Source organism: Lingula anatina, chromosome 5 (genome assembly GCF_051362555.1).
Source record: "Lingula anatina isolate TDL-2025a chromosome 5, LinAna3.0, whole genome shotgun sequence".
Taxonomy (NCBI): domain Eukaryota; kingdom Metazoa; phylum Brachiopoda; class Lingulata; order Lingulida; family Lingulidae; genus Lingula; species Lingula anatina.
The window spans coordinates 7,639,289-7,659,240 of record NC_141771.1 but is presented as its reverse complement, the minus strand read 5'-3'; the positions used below and the strand labels follow the sequence as shown (position 1 = coordinate 7,659,240).

Genomic DNA, 19,952 nt, shown 5'->3' with positions numbered 1-19,952 from the left:
ACCAATTAGAGCAATTACTTCAGCTAACGTAGAGTAGAACATCGTGTTTGTCGCCCCAAGGGAATCAAGCAATTTGAGATGAAAATCACACTAATGTGCTTCGCGCTAAATAGCGCGTGCCGAATTCTCCGAGAAAGTTGCATCACATTTAAGACACCTTTCCCATAGACACCGTCGGTCTACGTAGTTCGATCCAACTCCGAAGGGACTCTCGCTGAATGCAATCAGTGTAACAGATTCACACGCCCCCTCCTGGCATTGAGTGGAACACAGAAAGTACGTTGGAAACAAGAGTGTGAGTGTCAATCTGTTTTAACTGATTGCATTCAGCGGGAGTCCCTTCGGAGTTGGATCGATCTCCGTAAACCGATAGTTTCAATGGGAATGAGGCCTTAGTGTAGTGTAGGATGACAAAAGGGTTGAGATACACCACATGTATAATTTAAGAAACTGGAGTGCATTTACAATAATGAAACAGCCATTAAAGACTTACTGGAAAAGAAGGCTAATTAATATGAATGCTACTTGTTTTTACACTCATAGCGTGTTCTGGTTTTTTTATATATTAAAATGTGTTGGTCATATAGCAAAAGAAGTAACGTAAAGAAAATGCAAAAGCACTTAATGCCCCGGTAGATGATCAGAAATGAACTTCAGTTAGTTTTCATTTGATAACCCACGCGTATGGTGCGATTCTTAAACAATTGTGGACGTCATTTCCAATTCATTTACGTGCAATTCTCAGTAACGGAAGCGACATTTAATAATAAAAACAATAGTGTTGGACAATATCACACTGCTGCAGCAGGACAGCACAGATAATAGCCACTGTCCTTATTCTACCTGGTTTTCATTATGTAAAACTACACTTTTATCCATTCTACCTGGTTTTCATTATGTAAAACTACACTTTTATCCCAACTGCCCATTACACGCTTTTAAGCAATAAAGTTGTCAGTCGTACGGTAACTTAACGGAAATTAAAATACATCAAGTAGCGTGTCCCTTATGTATGTCCAATGAGTTTGCGTGTCCTTTCATTTCAACGTATATGAGCACTTTTTGTTATCAAAGGGAAGGAGATAAATCCGGTAAGGATTATGTCTCTTTATTGCTTGCTTTATATATATCTAGATATCTCTTTAGTTATTCATTTAGTTATCTACTTTAATGCATTGAAATGTAGCAAGTGCTGTGTTTGATAACCAATTAAGATTTATATTGAATTTTATAGTTTTATATGAAAGGAGAGGGAGAAATGATTTGCCCGGTTCAATAATTGGTTGTTGTTGGTGGCGAGAGCGGGAGTCACCCTGTGTTGCTCGAGCAGAAACACCTTGATGACCGAGAGGCGCGATAAATTGGTAAAATCCTGAGATGGATACTTGAGCGAGGTTGGCAATTATGGAAGGTGGGGTCGATAAAGACGCCAGCAGAGTAGCAGATATATAGCATATATAGTAGATATCGGAAATAAAGATGCAAATGTAGAGGAGAGGGTTGGTGGGTGAAAATAAATTTTCCTACCTTCTGTCGGTCTTGAGTTGTGGCGAGTTATCTTGACTGCTCTAGCGAGAGAGACTCCCGAAGTATATTGTCTTCGCCAATAATTTAGTATTTATCAGTTGTTTGAAAAGACGTGGGAGCAGGAGATCATGAACTTAGGGAGAAATAATGATTGGGGGAGGGAAGAACTTAGACTTTATGGACTGCATGTTTTAAAAAGCGATCAGGAATTTGCTTGTGTTTTTCAGATCAAAAATGCTGAATCTTTAGTAAAAAGGTTAGATTTTTTATTTTTATTTATTTATTTATTTATTTTATTTTATTTTATTTTATTTTATTTTTATTTATTTTTTTATTTCTTTTTTTTTGGGGGGGGGGGGATCACAATTGGAATTCAAATCCAAATGCTTATCTTATATATTATGTCTCCCAAGGAGTAGCCCGGTGTAACAAGATGGTAGTCCGCTAGGAACCGTAGACCGTCTCCCATTACTTTGTACAGGTTACCTTCGTCCCATATACTGACCACAATACCCCGACTAACCCTAACCTGTACTTAGCATGTGGGACCCCGAACTTCCATTCCTAGGGCTACCATTCTTGTCACACCGGTTCGTCCAGCTAACTGATCCCCCATACTGACCAAACGTTTGTCCCATTTCAATACCTAGCAGAGAGGAGGGTCGTCACCCCTACCCCACCCCCACTTCCCACCATGCCGATTCCTCCAGCTATTAATACAACTTCATTGCCGGGGGTGTTATATAAGTGAGAGATCTATAAGCCGATGAAATGATCGTGAACATCAATAGTGACGCATTTCACATACATTATTCAAACGACATGAAGTTTGCATTGAGAGCCATTGTCGCGTATCTAAACCTTTCCACGGCGTTTCAGTACCCCGGTAAAACAATTCTTCCTAACAGTCCAATAAATGAGTGATAATAACCTTCAGTTGATCTAATCATATTTGGTCGCATCTACATTCCATTTTCAATAGCCTCGAGAGGATTCCTGGCCATTCATGTAACTTTTCTGTTGTCGCAACCGCTGTCACCGGAACACGTTGCTTTTATCTGGATCGCACGATTGTGGAGGCGGCGCATACTGTTGAAAAACACTGGGCCTGTCGACTGCGGCTTGTTTGGTCGATGGCACCCGGAAACTTCGGGTGTCATCACGGCAAAATACCATTACCGAATTTATAAATAAATAAATGTGTGCTTCGTAATAGGTAAAGGAACCCTGTCAGCCGTATCTAAACCTGGACCTTATATAAACATGAGAGTCTAGAGCGAGCTGTCAGTCATTTGTTAAGCAATTGCTGGGACACCAATATTCAGGAAGGCAAAGAAGAATACCATGTTGTGAAGGCAAACCGCACGATCATGCAACAGAAAGGCAGCCATACGATGAATCAAGTGGTTCTCTCCATTTTCCTGCTTTCAGGTAGGTTGCTGTTGTACCACCATTATCTCGGACGAGCTTTTGTGACAATCTCTAGAGTTTTATTATCAAGGGGAATATCTTATGTCAGATGTGCCACGCTTGAAAGTTTTAAAGTGCACTAGTTGTTAAAAAAAATTATTGAGATATAACAGGGTAGAGGGAAAGAACTGTATTGTGATGTACGTGGATGCCATCGATGTGAGACAGGGAAGAATTTTAAGTTAATCGAAACGATGATCAAACCTCCGTTCTATTGGATGTATATGTTGTAAATTTCTTATGTTGTAACTTTACCGCAATCGGTACCGCATGCAACCGATTCGAACTGATTTTGCGATACTTTCCAAATTTTTCTCAGTGACACCTTTCCTAGAGTCACGTATTTGGCCCATTGTTTTCCTTCCTTTTTTTCGGGCCTATGTTTATTCCGTATTCTTATTTGGTATTCTTTAAGACAATTATTTGGCATTTGTAGCATTTGTTGCTAACGAAATTCATAACCATGTTTTGCCGCAGTAGGGCCCCGAACTAGATTTCAAATTCCAAAACATTTTCACCACAGTTAAAGCGTGAATATTTTCAACGCGCCGAAGGTTCGTCAATGTATGACAACCAATACAATCCTCGCCATTTGGACAAAGAGAATACCCCCTATATTTATAGGTGTTTTGCGTGAGGCATTTGTAACTACCAGTTAAAATACGTGCGTGCGTTTCTGCTTGCGTTCCTACGCGCGTGTCCGCTTTGAGTAGGCGCGTTCAAGCCTGTTCAAGGGCATACAACATGTATTTGTGTTTGTGTTTGTGTATTATTATTATTATTATTATTATTAGTATAGCAGTATCATAGGAAGTAATAATTGTACGTTTTTTCACCTATTTGATGCATATGCTGTACATTACAGCCGTCACGTCTTTCGGATATGAAAGGACCATTTCAGTTAACATTTAACTATGGCAATAGGGGCGCCTGGGCTGCGCTGTCTGGATGACATTGCATTGTTTTGTGGGGTAGATGCGTTGCCGTCAATAGCACAAACTGCGCAAACCCAGCAGTGCATAGTTTAAGGGATGTGCATGTATTCCACGAGGCCCCTTGTGTTGCAAGATGACATTTGTTGCCATTGTTGTGGGAGTCTTTGTCATAGTTTGGTCGAAAATGGAAAGATTCAAGGTCCTCCCACTCTTTAGAGAGAACGTACTTCATTAAAATCCCATAGGGTAAAAGTAGCCATGCAAGGAGTATCTATAATTCTATTAATCCATCCAATGCAAAGATCTCCTGCCTCTAGCGACAAAAGTAACTGACAATCAAGCCACAAGGGTGGAACAAATTGCCGGAGCTTTTAATGCACCTCTAAATTATGTATGCTAACACACAGAAACAAACAATATTTCAATACTCTGCAGGTCTCTAAAGCAAACAGCGTTAACGCCAGATTCATTTAAGCGCGCAACGCTTAGCCCGAGTTAATTGGACAAGTGCTTCTGTACGGCAAAATAAACAAAAAAGTTCATCAACAAAGAAGTATTCTGTACATTTTTTATTGTTGTTTTGATGAGGCTCGAATAAAAACAAAAGATAGACTTAATCAAATGCAAAGATTACATGCCACTTGTTCCACTTTGTACAAATCTTAACCAACAAACTAAAAAACGTCAAAAAAAATCAAATCAAATCCATTAACAACATCCTACAACGAGCCCAAAAGATTTGTTTTACGACACATCAAACTTTCATAACTAGGAATACGTTTTTCAAAGTTAGACTCATATGAAACATCCTACAAAAGTTGGTAGGCCTAAATGTCGTGTTTCGGCACGTCTGCTTATTTTGCGCTGTTGTTTTGAGTGAGCGTCCCTTGAGAGGCGGGGGTGGTCTCGTAAGACTTTCGGTGCTTTAAGATTAACGTGCAAGTGATGCAAATTTCACATTCAGATCTAGCTCCAATCAGAAAGAGCTTTCAGTGGCACCTACTAGGCTTGAGATCACACCAGTAGATTGGTTTTGTCCCAATAAGGTTTTCTGCTTCGGAACAATTAAAGTAGTATTTGGTTTAAACAAAGCCTACAGGAACTAGGTCTTAAATGGTTCGAGTAGATACTGAGATCATTATTAGCTCGTTATTCTCCTTTTCAATGCGATCGAAGAAACCAAAAACCAAACTTGGAGGCAATAGCTGCCCCAAAGAACACAATTAAAGCACGCTTAGGCACCCCTGCGGTTGTATGTATTCCTCACCGCTACTTTTTTTCAACATCAGAGGTGCACTCTCAGTCGATCTGATAATCTACTTTATTAGTGAAATGAGGAGGAAAAAATGCTCTTTACAAACATACTGTAAGTATACACCTTTTAGAATATGATGTTGTGGTGGTTCCACTGAATCCAACGCAAACTAACGTGTGTGTTTGATGCAGGCAGCTTAATTGTGTTTGCAAAACATTCTTCCTTTCTTTAGAAAAGCACTGGGAGCGTCTCCTTTCCCCGTGTGTAAGCCTGTGAGGAACCAAAACACCCTTGGTTTGGAAGATGATGAGACGCTGCATAACCTAGTTTAGTCAAATGTTTACACTTCAAGTGTCGCACTAGCTTGCATGATATTTCTCTGTGTACGCACCCAAAGCGACGAAAAGGCGTGCTACTTGACAGGTCCTGATGCATAGCGCAAGTCACTGCAACACCTTGATGTGATTACATTCATAATCACAAGACCTATTAATTTTTTGCCTGAATTCTGTTAAGACAGAAATAAGCCATTAAACGCAGGTGCGACGCTGCAAACCGCAGCTGCCAGGAGTGACTTCAGTATATCAATTTCAAGCAAACACGATTCCTTTCCCTTATGAGGACAAAGACGAATCGAACGTCGTTAGCAGGTAAAATCATGGCCTAATCACTTAGATTTGGTTTGATGTTGGGTGTGTTAATCGTCGCTAGAACTAGTGCAATGGGTTTAGATCAATTCCCCGGCAATGATATTAATTTGTTGATGAAATCCAGCGCTAGTCCTCCTAAATAGACCAAAAATTGGCAATTTGCGGCAATTGGAAAAGACTCGACATCCCCAGCCAGAGTTAGAATACGAATTTATTTGTGGGAGCTTCAACTTTTTATTTACTACAAGAAAAGTATGCGTTAAAGTATGCGTTCATACACTTCAGATTTTTGTCCCGTTTATTTTGTTTAGATTTCGTTTGCATTTATACCATTTATTTCAATTTGATTTTGTTTGGTTGAACATTTTATGGTTATTTAGAATTCTGTGTCAGTATTTTTTGTCATTTCATTTTGTGTTATTATGTTACATATGGTCAACATATTTTTAACGCCGCCACTCGGTCAATGACCCGTATAGACTTCACGCAATTGCAAGTTACCGTCATATTTTTTTCACGCACTCAAGAAAACAAACACATGTTTTAAAGGGTTTAAGACACGTTAAAATTCGTAGATCCAGCACTCAATCTACACACTAGAAATATGTTTGGATGGATTACCACCCCATGAATAGTATAAATAAAAACATCTTAGTTGAAAAAAGGCGATTTAATAAACCCTACCTGAATTTGCAAAAAATGAAGCAACAGCTCTGGGCCACGTGGTACTGTGACGACATACAAGCCCAGGGCCTTTGCTTCATCTGCGTTGCCGTGGGATGCACTAAAAAAAGCAGCAAAGGATCTTGAGCTCGTTGACGATAATCTCGCTTTGTCTGAGGTGTTCCGTGACTTTTATGTTATTTTTCCGTGAATATTGTTCATTGCAGTTAGCTATTTTGATGGCATATTTTTAGAAATGTCTCAACTGGTTTTTGTAATCAAACACTTCAAACATTTAACGATAGAGAAAAGTCAAATTGGCCACTTAGTTATTTGTTCCAGAGATACATCTGATGACAAGTAGATCAAACGAAGTGTGGGTGTGTGTCTAGAATGTTTATGTTAAATAACGCAATAAATAGCTTGAGGCTACTTTCACAGTGTCGCCCGGCATAAAAAATCGCGACTTCTTTTGCCGCAGGTCATCATCTTTAGTTGTTTGATGTTTTTGCAATATTTTAGCCATTTAAAATATCTTTCAGATACATCCATGATGAGGAAACGATACGGTGACAAATGCATTTTTTTAGAAAGTAATCTACAAAAGTTGTTCGTTACCAGACATTTTAAAAACCTACTTGAAGTTGAGGACAAATTTATCAGTAAATTAAACGTACATATCGTAATAAATTTTAAGTGTGTCGTCTCCAAATTTTTTAACATAAGAAACGTGTAATATTATAGAAAAACGTTGTTATTCTAAAAACTTTCGTTACTCAAGATGTTTGCATGATTACAAACAAAAAATAGATTTATCAATTTCTTTTACCAGAGTTTTATAAAAATTAAAATTTGCGGATGTGATTTTAACTTAATTTTTGATTTTCTGTTTACTTCAAATGGACATATACATGTATATTGAGCATATCTTTTTACACTAGTAGATATAGTCGTAATTTAATGCTATTTCATTGATTGAATAGACAGGATAATGGCTTCACAGGCATTCACGAGGGTTTAAATCCCTCGGGTAAGAGAGGCAAATGGGTGTTAACTGTTATCAGGAGTTTGAATAGTCATCTTACATTTAGATAATGGCAGCTCAGTTTGACAGCTAAACACACTGGCCCTCTTCTCCTGTGGCTTGCATGTCGTCACCGGACCACGTGACCACGTAGCTCATAATCTCCCAGACCTGGCGAAAAGGGCTCTTCTTTGATGCTCGATGTTTACAAAATGAACTTCCGTTTTGTGTATTTTGTTAAAGAAATAGTTATTTGGGCATGTTTTCTGAAGGATATGCTGCGTTCAAGCCATTTTGACGGTCGGTCTGAAATCCTTTAATATCCACCCCCATTCACTCCCCCCCCCCCCCCAAATAAAAAAATGAAAATAAATAAATTAATTAATTAATTAAATTAAAGAAAATTATAGGAAAAAACAGGAGCTGCTCGACGTCACGGTAAAACCATACATTTATTTTTCAGAAGAGTTTATTATTATTATTTTTATACAGAACGCATACATTCTGCATAGATTCTTCGAAGTGTGATCTATGTTATGTTTTGGTTCAACCGAATCCAGTATATCTCTGATTGATATGCGGTGCATATACAAAAGCACAAACAGTAGCCCATTAGCGTTATGAGACTCTAATTGATTATTGTCCTGGGGCTCGTTTAAACTACTGACATTACTAGCGTGACAGCAGAAATCTTTTGACTGTTAACACCACACTCTATTATCAGGCATGTGCTATCATACATGTTAGCTAAATAAACTGCCGGTCGCCAAACATTTTACAAAAAGACAATGAAGTTTTGAAGCAAATGCTTAATTGTTCGAGTACTCGTGATACGCATTTACAAACGGAAGGCTTTTCCGTTTAAGCGTTAATACCACAATGGACCCACACCCATAAATAACTATTATTTGCTATTTATAAATGAATAAAATAATTTTCAATATATTCCGTTTTGCATGTCTCCGTTCTAATCATTACTCTTATGAATTCAGGATGATTTGAAAGAGGTGTTTTTTTAATCCTCCATCCTCTTCCTTTTTTTCCTAATTCCGCAAGTATGAATATAAAATGATATTGAAGTGATATATACTTTGATCGCATGTGTAAGTACAGTATCAGATACCTATCAAGAACAAAAATTAACTAACAAAATGTCAAGTAGTTCACCATTTAAGGCCGGTGATAGGGTTAAATACGCTTAAAATCATGTTTTTGAGTTTTTTGTGTGTTTATATTAATCAAAAAAGTATCTAACGTTGGATGTAATAATTTTTATGAATTTGCATTTCAAAATGTGTCTTTTGATGAGTTTTTCAACCGGCACGCGCCCCAGTCAGGCTGACAACTAAGCCACGCCTCTGTTACTAAGGGCCGTTGCCATGAGGGGGTCGGAGCACAGTTAATGAGTTATAAGCCGATTACGTGTGCGGTAATAGGTCATAAGTCTTACATCAGCTTAGCAGCGAAGAAGTCTAGCTAGTACACTATGGGGAAGAGAAAAGTTCGAATTAAAAGTCCATTTCCTGAGGAAAGAAAGAAAATTTTGGACCTATGCGTGGCGGTTGGGGAAAACCGGTCCTATTTGTTCAGACGGATGACTGATTTCTGAATACCTAATAAATGGGCAAAAGAGTTAATCGAATCGTCTAAATTAATTGACAAATGAAAGAAAAATCGATAAATTAAAAAAAAACGCTAAAAAGGATACTTTTAGCCTAGCTAATTTTTGCAATATCTATATCGGCGAGCGTATCTGCGACACGTTACGAAACCGGAAATGATTGTTGGTCGCCGTCTGCAAAAGGTAAATCTAATGTTGACAAAATAAAATTTTATTCTCCAAGATATGATATCATGGAGCTTGAGAGACACACGAAAAATTGTGATGTGAATGGCCAAACGAGAGAAATCCAAGCAAGGGTTGACAGCATGATTAAAACAATAAAAATAAAAACGCATGTTAGCGGCTTTGCATTTTGCGATGTTTGGAGAAAAACAATTTCAAAATCACTGATCAAGCGGGAAGAAAGAGTTCAAAATGTATCCAAAGATGAAAATCACAAAAAGACCCCGAGAATAGTCAAGACTAGCAGGTAAAAAGCAAATAGGGTCTAAGTGTCATGTGTGTAAAAATAAAATATTTATTCAAAAGCCTTCTCTCAGCCACTTTTATCGCTGATTCTTGTGCAGCTAGGCGTCTCCCCTTTATCTTAGCTGGCATTCTGAGAAATACCGCTATGAAGTAATCACTGGATTTTTCCGTTGATCTGACGATTACTAAGTGTCGTGCAAAATAATCCTGCAGCGTTACCCGTCAAAAAACTCGTATTAACACAAGTGACGGACACTTGCTCTCGACACAGTTTTATCTGATCACTTTGCCGATAACAAAGAAGTAATCTCTCAGGTAAAATTACTCGATTGCCGAGGAAGAGCCATTGAAACGTTCAAATGCAACTTCACACCTCTTAATTGCGGTTAAACGTAATCGCCTTTGTTAGCGCTTCCTTCTACATATCCTTGACACCCTACGGGGCATCACAAGGCTAGGGCCCTCTCCAGAGCTGTCAATCAAAATGGCGGCACGCTTACATGCCTAATGAGTGGTCGGAAAATGTAACAAAAGCACGATTTTCTGCCCCTTCAAAGCACCCAAACAAAATATTTTTAGATGACAATAAGCAATGGTTCCATCTGATCGTATAACCGATAACAGGTAAATTTGCCAGCTAAGCATTTGACTAAGCCCTGTTAACCAACCTGTGAACGTTTTTGGCTGTTTTAACAGCTTTCTATATTGACGAGATAAGTGAATCGCTGCCAAGTATATCTCACTATCTGAGCAACCGATCGTTACAAAAGTTGCACCTATTGTTGTTAGGAATGTGGACTACAGCATGATATCAGGGGTTTAAGAGGAAATTGTTTGTTTGAAAGTTATCGCCTTTTGAAGTGAATAACCCATTGAAATATGGGCTGATTTAACGTAAAAGATGATAAAATCAAAAGTAAATAGTTTAAGACAATTCCCTGGTACCCCGCTGTAGTGCTTTCACCCAGCTTTATGAGGCCTTTTGAATCACTTGAATGACTGTCTTGGTTATAGAGAAAATCCCAATACCGAAAACGGCATTTTTCCCCTCAAATTGGCGCCAGAGCGTCATCCGTTGGACACTGTACTTAATCCCCGTCTTTAATTGGCCTTTTGGGAAGTTTGTTTTAATTTTTTATAAAAACTTATAAGCCCAGGGCTTTGTTTCTATGACTTTGGTCCTTTTACTATCAGTCACCTTAAACAATTATTAAGCTTAAAATGCATCCTCCATTCAGTCTTCCAACAGAAAAAATTAGATGCCCAACAATGTTAACTTGACAAAAATGTGACTGTCTTCCGGAAGACCCAGATGACGGCCTCCGTCCGCCCCTGAAATGTGCGTCATAAACCTACATGTACACATCAATGCACCGCACATCTACATGTACGCTCTTATTGGCAATGCACTTCTCATGTCGGTTTCTATTTTGGTTGGTTCCTGCGTAGATTTGTTGGCGAAAGATTGTCTGTGTGTGAGAAACAAAATCTGTTTACGAAAATCTGTGATAACGCCAGTAACAGACATGCACAATGAATGGTTTGTCTATAAAATTTAATGTGAAGCAATTCAATTCTTCATTCCTTGGTAAAAATGAAGAAAACAATGCTCAAGAAAATATCATAGCTCTAGACGAAAGTTAAGCACGTCATCGTTTTATGCTGAAGGGTGCTGGCCCATGCAATAATTTCGACCAATGGAAAATACATGTATATATGCGTTTTCTTGTATATCAAAATTACCCGACCTACGATAGTTATAAGGGGAATCGAAAGGTTAAGATCTTTCCTTATCCCCTTAAACCCCCTTGACACTGGACGGCGTCCTTTCTGCGTCCTTTGTGCGACCATGAAACTAGCATTGCTGTGGTCGTAGAAAGGAGGCACAAGCATCGCTTTGGCTTTAGAAAACGCGAAAATAAACAGTCTCATAGTATGAGATAATGCTGTTGCATCTGAAGTACATCGGGGTGAATACGGTCACTCAAGTTGATGACGTAACGGCAACGTTTTTGGGGTGAAAACTGTAGTATAGATTTTTAGCAGATCTCCGTCAGCAGAACAGATATTGACACTGTTTTAACGCCTATTCAATCACAACAGTTAGTACAACCTGGTGACAGAGAATATTCTTGGAAGGCGTTGTTATGATTTAATTAGTAAAGAGTAGAAACCATGTCGAAGTTTTATAAAGCATCATGCTATGGGACTCATATCTCCAAAGCAAAAAAAAAAACAGGTAAAACCAGCAAGTGCTGCCGCCAGATTGTTGTTCAAGCCCTAGTTGTCAAAACCGAGCACAGCCTCTCACCAGTTTACAAAGCAGCGAAACTGAAAGCTCGCTCCCCTTGGTGCTGAAGCGAGTGCTCTGCAAGTTGCGACAGCGTCTTCGCAAAAATTGAACCAGCGTTCGCATTACTGTGCCAGCCAGAGAAGCATCCATGTTCTAAATGTTGAACATTCAGAATGTTGCCCTATTTTCATAATGCAATAAATTCGAAATAAATGCATTCAAAACTATGGTGAAATTTTGTGTGTATGTTTATGTCATCTTTTTGCATCCAGTGTGTGCCGGTGGTATGCCGCCAGAGGAATGGCTTCCTGCTATGGTGAAAACAAGTCCAAATCAACCAGGCAACTTTTGGATTCGAGACAGCCACCAGCAAAGACCATTAAAAATCATCGACCCTTTGGTTGCCAAGATTTTTTATCAGAGCAAGCAGCAACCGCAGTTTGACCCTCACAAACGCTTGACGCTCAAAATGCCTCAAATTTTGTGCATGCCTACCTCTTATTCTCTTTGTGGGACACGTGAATACCCGGATGTGCACCGGTACCAAAATTACCCGGATGTTCTTTGGAAACAAGAATATCTGAATCTTAATGATGGTCAAGAATATCCTATACTTATGAAGTTGGTCGGCTTTGCCTTTTTTAACGAACGCCATAAAAGGCAACTTCGGAACACGGGGTTATTTATCAGAATTGTTGATCCCTGGAACTTGCCTTTAAAAGCAAAACAAACAAAAGTTAGTGTGTTAAAGAAAATAAAGCCCATTATATTTGAACTGAATGGTCTTCACCTTTATGCTGTGTACCCGAAAGATTGGGGATTTGGTAGCAAACGGCACGACGTAGCTGACCCATACAATATGCACCTCTAGCAGCCGAGAAAACATCTTGGTGAGCTCCATTTCGAGCCGCTAGCTGAAAAGGCTTGCGATTACCAAGCTGACATGTCAAAAATATGCGATCATTCCATCTGTAACGCCGAGGTTCGCCTTAACATACATTGTAGCATGTGGTTTCTATTACAAAACCATACTAACTGGTTATAGCGTATCACAGTGTGACAATATTCATGTTACTGAAGAAATGAATTAAACATACCAGTCTAAAACACATATGTTAGTGCATGACATGTCCGGCCTTTAATTTCTTTTTTTTTAGAAACAAAAAAAGTGTACTTCAACAAGCAGAATGAAAGAATTGTGCATTGACTGTGTTGGCTTTCAGGACTTTTGCCGTTATTTATGTATCTTTTTCGTAGAATACTTGTAATTTACTTAAAGGGATAATAACTCTTCGTTTCGGCCAAAAAATGAATTTTCCTGGAGTAAACAACAATTTTCCCATACTTACCAATGGTTAATGAATCCATTTTTACATTCAAAGTTAGTCCCTGGTTTTTTTCTAAAAAGTTTGCTTTTTTGTTAAAATCTCTTAAGAGATTTTAACAGAGTATAGCCATCAATGGAGGTCACGTGGTCTAAAGACAAGCTCAGATATCAGAAAAAATAGCTATAACTGCCGTTTTTGTGGTAAAACAGAATATATTATATTTCTGTGAGTTATTCACAATGTTTTCATTGTGAAATATAGATCTCATACGAAGAGTTATTATCCCTTTAAGATGCTTGCTTCTTTTGTTTTTGTTTTTAAGTGCTCCTTTTACAACAATAAAAATAAAAATTTGCAAAATTAAAGTGTTTCGAATTATTGGAAAGGGTGAATTGTCGGCTGTCCACTCGATGGCTAAGCAATAAGTACCAGTCTCTGTAAAGTTCAGAATAGGGTGGCACATGATTTTGATGAAAATGATGATTTGTTCATTATAGCCCCAAACCAACATAATGGACATCTTTTTTTTTTTTATCCTCTCTGTTGCCAGGGTAACAACACTTAAACACACAAATTTGGACAGGAATTTTTGAATATCCATATTTAAACTTTAAATGATAATAAAACTTAACTTGACAGTACATTATGGTTACAAAATTGTTTGCATTTTGTAGTGAATGGGGATTTTTCAACAGAACATGATAAATTAATTACATCTAAACATTCACTTGTGTAAGAAATCGTGAACACATTACCTGCATATAAACAGAGCAGAGGAGTGTACTAACTCTCTAAACCAAACTTTGACGCTCGGAATTTAACGGAATGTAAATAATACTTATCTGGCTCCCACACAAAAACTGGAATATTTCTTGATCTCGGGATGTCATTAATCTTAGTCTTGATAACTATCATTTCATTTTCCTGATTCAAATTGGTTGTAGACGTTTCTACACGCTTCATTGTCCCCTTCAGTGGCCACTGTCCTATCTGCATGGTCGGCGTGACTTTCTGTAAAATGTTGTCTTATCTGTAGACTTTCTCATGTGAAATTTCACTTCTTCTACATGTTGCGCCATAGCAACATGTACATGTATACTGTTGGTAAACATACGCAATTATGTGCAATGTTCCGGTTGCAGGTTTCAGATGCGCGGTAAAGTTTTTGAGGATGTGAAGGAAGTGTCAAAAATACAGCCTGGGCAATTTTAGGGCATAAAAAAGTTCAGCTTTGTTCATTATAAAATTGCCCACTTACCAAACCAATACCCAATGCATTTCCCTATTTGTTAAATAAAGGACAAAAAAATCTGATGCCTCAAATATACAGGGTCGGTGGTGCTCATTGACCAAATTATAAATTTTCTGACAGTATCTTTATATATAATGTGCATCTTTACTGTCAACAATTTCGGTCATATGGCATTAAGCAAAGTTTGCATTTGTCTATTCTGACTGAGGACGGCTTTTGGCCCTTATCTTTAAAAAATCATGTATGGGCTAATGTTCTCACTGTCCTTGACCTTTGCACCGTACATATACTGGGTGTACAAAGGGCCTATATACCATCTGCATTGCCACAAGTTTTTTTTTTTCAATATGCGTTCTCAGATATGTCTTTGGCTTAATCTCAATACTTATTCTATTGTGCCCCCGTGATAAAATCCAAGCGATAAATGTAGGATAGGCCATTGCTTACATTACTAATTATGGTGATAGATATGGAGTTAGACAAACAAAAAAAGGTGTTTTTATGCAAAAATCTGGTTCGGATTCGTTGTGGTCCATTTACCGATTAAGGTGACAGTCGAGCGTGCTCCTAGCTACGTGACTTGTTTGCAAGACTGATAAAAATCGAAATTATAAATACTTAATCAGTTACATATACTCGTCGACCAAACAAACGTTTTTTTTTTTTTTTTTTTTTTTTTTTTTTTTTTTTTTTTTTTTTTTTTTGTATTTTGCAATATAACGATCATTTTGCCTTGTGGGGTATTTCAAAGTCCGTTGTTTTTACCTTTTAACACATAAATTAACCAAAAGTAACCAACATCCTTTTTTTAAAACACCACCACAAAACAAAGCACATCAAAAAACAACCAGATGGTAAGCACTTCAGAATTTACTTCATTGCCAAAAAGTGTTCTTGCTGCACATGCGCAAGCACTTTATTTCTGAACGCTCTCTGGGACTAACAATAACACTTTGAGAGGCAAATACTAATTCAAAATCAGCATGCAGTAACCCTTTGGAAAGCATTGTTCTGTGCAGCGTGAGAGTCGAAGAGCGGCTCGCTCTCATTTTGAAATTCGTTCCTAAACTTTTTTGGGGAGGGGGGGTGTAAAATCAATGGTTCAACGTCGTTTTCTTCACCAGTGTCAGGAATTTCATTTGGGCCTTGACCGGCAAAGTGAAGTATAAGAGCTCGTGGTTTCTTGTCTCAGGCTTCTTCTGATGAATTTTTTTTCCTGCCAGGATCCAATGCTACTTTTGCTATGGACATCAAAGATTGAATAATGGCAACCAATCTGTACTGCTCGGAATCATCTTACTTGTCTTGTGCTGGGTTTATCTCTCCTGGCTAAAACACGGAACTTTACTTCTTCTATCGTGTTATGCCCCAGCATCTTAATCATACTGCACCGATTAAACATCCCAGTCTAACCTGATGTAACTTCTTTTCATAAATGTATAGTAACTAGTGTTGGTTGTTCTTAGATTTCACACTCATCAGAGTTATGATTTATTGTTGTTTTTGTTATTTTCAGGACTGACGCACCTCGGCCTGGGGAAGGAGCTGCAGGACCCTACTTACTCTACTGTTAGTGGCCACAATGACGGTTTAAACACAGAAAAAGTGAATATTTACGAAAGTCGATATTGGACAAAGTCTGTTGAAGATGACCCTGGGTTGAAGGGCGAAAATACGCCGATGGATGAAGTCAACCCAACGAAAGGTGTATCCCTCCTGGAAAGCAAAGATGGGCAAACGGATTTCACGTTGCTCCCCAAAAAGACGTTCGCCTTCAAAGCACAAGGATCTATAGACAAGTCAAACTATCATGAAATGACAGGACAAGAACCACTGAGAAAACGGCTTTCTATGGACCCCTTCAATATGGGAAAACGGCTTTCTATGGACCCATTCAATATGGGAAAACGGCTTTCTATGGACCCCTTCAATATGGGAAAACGGCTTTCTATGGACCCCTTCAATCTGGGAAAACGGCTTTCTATGGACCCCTTCAATATGGGAAAACGGCTTTCTATGGACCCCTTCAATCTGGGAAAACGCCTTTCTATGGACCCCTTCAATATGGGAAAACGCCTTTCTATGGACCCCTTCAATCTGGGAAAACGCCTTTCTATGGACCCATTCAATATGGGAAAACGGCTTTCTATGGACCCCTTCAATCTGGGAAAACGCCTTTCCATGGACCCCTTCAATATGGGAAAACGCCTTTCCATGGACCCCTTCAATCTGGGAAAACGCCTTTCTATGGACCCATTCAATCTGGGAAAACGCCTTTCTATGGACCCCTTCAATATGGGAAAACGCCTTTCCATGGACCCCTTCAATATGGGAAAACGCCTTTCTATGGACCCTTTCAATCTTGGAAAAAAATTCACCATAAAATCAACTGTCCCAGGGAAACGGATGTCCATGGACCCTTTTAATCTCGGAAAAAGACATCAAAATGGCCACAAAAACTTTAGAAAACGCCGTTCACTTGGGTCTTATAGTGCTGAAAACCCTGACTTTTATCCTGGGCAACAAATTGCTCCGACCCATGCCACCCTAGGAAAGCGTCTTTCCATGGACCCATTTAACTTAGGAAAGCGCCTTTCCATGGACCCATTTAACTTAGGAAAGCGTCTTTCCATGGACCCATTTAACTTAGGTAAGCGTCTTTCCATGGACCCATTTAACTTAGGAAAGCGCCTTTCCGTGGACCCATTTAACATAAGAAAGCGTACTAGAACGGATCCATATAACCTAATAGGAAAACGTAGATCTATGAAACCATCTCGCCTGGAAAGAAATCTTGCTGACCCATTTAACTTAGGAAAGCGTCTTTCCATGGACCCATTTAACTTAGGAAAGCGCCTTTCCATGGACCCATTTAACATAAGAAAGCGTACTAGAACGGATCCATATAACCTAATAGGAAAACGTAGATCTATGAAACCATCTCGCCTGGAAAGAAATCTTGCTGAGGCTGATTCGTTAAGTTCTGTGGCACCGTATCTGGAGATCATCTACGTGCAGAATGATGCACATATTGACGACAAAGCTCCTACTAGGCATCAAAGAGTAGATGAGTTTGCTGAAAAGGGGGACATTATGCCTATAGAGCCAGATGTATGGAAAATGAAACCGGTAAGAAGAAGTCCAACCAAAAAAATTTACGTCCGGGTCGACCCGTTCAACATTCCCATGAGGTCGGTTCGAAGTGGTAAAAGTCCCAGTCGGTCCAATTCCTCTTGCTACGTCTATAGGGATACAAGGAAGTGTCAAACACTGAAGCGAATACTGGACCATATGAATCCTGGCGGCAGCAACATGCTCCTTGAATTAGACAGGTTTTTCCGCCAGGATGAAAGTAGCGATACAGACAAAGTGACGGATGGCGAGAGAGATTTCTGGTTGTTCACATGAAGATCCACAGTGGCTAGGTGATGATTGTTTTGTGAAATTGCCGCCCAGAAATGACACTTTTCCATTCTTTTTCCATGGTGTTAAGTTCACAGCAATCCGATTCAGAAAATGCTGTTTTAACAAGAAACAGGAATCACTGTTCATCATGTCATGTTTGTCTAGTTGTGTCTTATTTCCTTTCTACAATTTTCATTGGCGTGTTTCTGAAGCAGCACTCTGCCAGTCAAGAAGGTCAAACTACAATATACCATCTTACAAATCAAAAACTGAATAAACACAGTGAGCCTTGACAACCAAAAACATCCAACGTTGTGAAACCAGAGCCTGTGTGACAAGAACGGTAGTCAGCTAGAAACTTTAGTCCCCATTACTTTGCACCGGTGACATTCTTCCAATATACTGTACATTCTAAAAACGAATCGGTTACCGACCCTTCCGATAAAATCGGTTGACTATAAATCAGTTACTAACAAGTTTATTCGGTTATTGGTCAATCAGTCGATTGGTCAACATGGTTACCGTGTGGATTGGTTATTGTACCACTGAACTGAGGACATTTAACAAGAATATCGAAAGACTATAAAGTAATTCTACAAACTTGTTGAATCTTGTTTATTATTATTATTATTATTATTATTATTCAGTCAGTCAGTCAGTCAGTGTACCTACCGATCATTAATTTTTTACATCAACCGGACTATTAGTTAGACACATATTGAACGGTTGAATCGGTTGGTTTCCACCATTTTTTTTTTCAGTTATTTTTAACCGGAGTGTTTTCAGAGTGTACTAGCCCCGATACATCCGACTAACCCTAACCTGTACTGAACATGCGAGGCCCTAGATATCCGTCTCTGGGACCATCATTCCCTTCACGCCGGCAAAAAAATTAACTTTATTGGATCCGTAAAGAATAGAATTGGCGTGTATTGCAAGAGATGTTTCATGAACATTTTGACAGGAATAATTATGGCTAGTAAATGGTAAATTTAAGTGTAATTCTGTCATCTTACAGATTCATCTTGTGTTGTTGTTTTTTTAACTATTTGAATTCTCGGAGCAATCTTGTGTGTTTACCTGGGACATGATATTTTCTCACGGTTTTAAGCTAAATAAAACAGATTTCTGAATCGCACTTTGTTTGCTTGTTAGTATTGAAGTATCAGGCGCCGCCGAGAGCTCCACGCATTTAAACGTGCACCTTCTTATATCAGTCATTTTTGCTTCATAGGAACTTGTGTCATTCCAAAGAAAATTAAGGCAATAATGATTAGGAAAAGAAAAAGAAGAAATAACTAGGCGATACGGGCCTGCTCTCTAGAATATAAAAGTGTGGTTATAAAGGTTATTATGCAATACTTGGGTGCCCTTGGAATAAATTTTAAAACATCCGATTCTGAGGAATCACTCCCTTAATTACCAAATATTTATGTACTTTCTTTGCAAATGAGAAGTGCTGTCAAGATTTCTATAAATTACTAAACAAAACATTGCCTTCAACTAGTAAAATACAATGGAATCAATCGCTCCATTATGGCATAGAAATGATAATTTGCGTAAGATTATTGCCAAAAATATTTATAATAAAATAATAAATGAATGTTGCACAAGAGGAGGGGACATGTTCAGACCTAGTTTTCATTTACGTTGTAACTGTTGAGAAATTGATGTGTTTAAACTTTCTATGGGCAGAGCGTGTAACTATGGCTGTACTCCCAGAGCTTTTAGATCGATCTATCCCCGCGAGGAGTCTCAGTAGATTACTGTCAGATAATCCGGCTTAAATGTCCGTCCCGCCTACTACAAGCAGTAAGGGGGTTATTAACTTTCGTGTCCGCCCGGCTGACAGCTATTTAGCGTGAACCCCCAGGGAGTTAGGTCAATCTAAAGTAGATCGATCTAATCTCTGGAAATGGTGTCTATGCTTTCAAACCCAGGAATCCAGTGTAAAACATACGAGTGGTGATACCCACGATGCAGCAGTAGGCTACGTGAGTTATCTTTTTTTTAAACGCATGCTTGTAGCTTAAAGTTGATTAACTGCTTTATCCTTTA

At 38.7% G+C, this 19,952-nt stretch overlaps 1 protein-coding gene across 1 annotated transcript; it reads left to right on the top strand.

Annotated features, from left to right (window-relative positions):
- Nucleotides 1-2,220: 2,220 nt before the first annotated feature.
- On the top strand, nucleotides 2,221-19,026 carry LOC106167403 (uncharacterized). Its single transcript, XM_013546193.2, has 2 exons — nucleotides 2,221-2,958; nucleotides 16,006-19,026. The coding sequence occupies exons 1-2, from the start codon at nucleotides 2,898-2,900 to the stop codon at nucleotides 17,895-17,897; spliced, it is 1,953 nt and encodes a 650-aa protein (XP_013401647.2). The 5' UTR covers nucleotides 2,221-2,897; the 3' UTR covers nucleotides 17,898-19,026.
- Nucleotides 19,027-19,952: the final 926 nt, after the last annotated feature.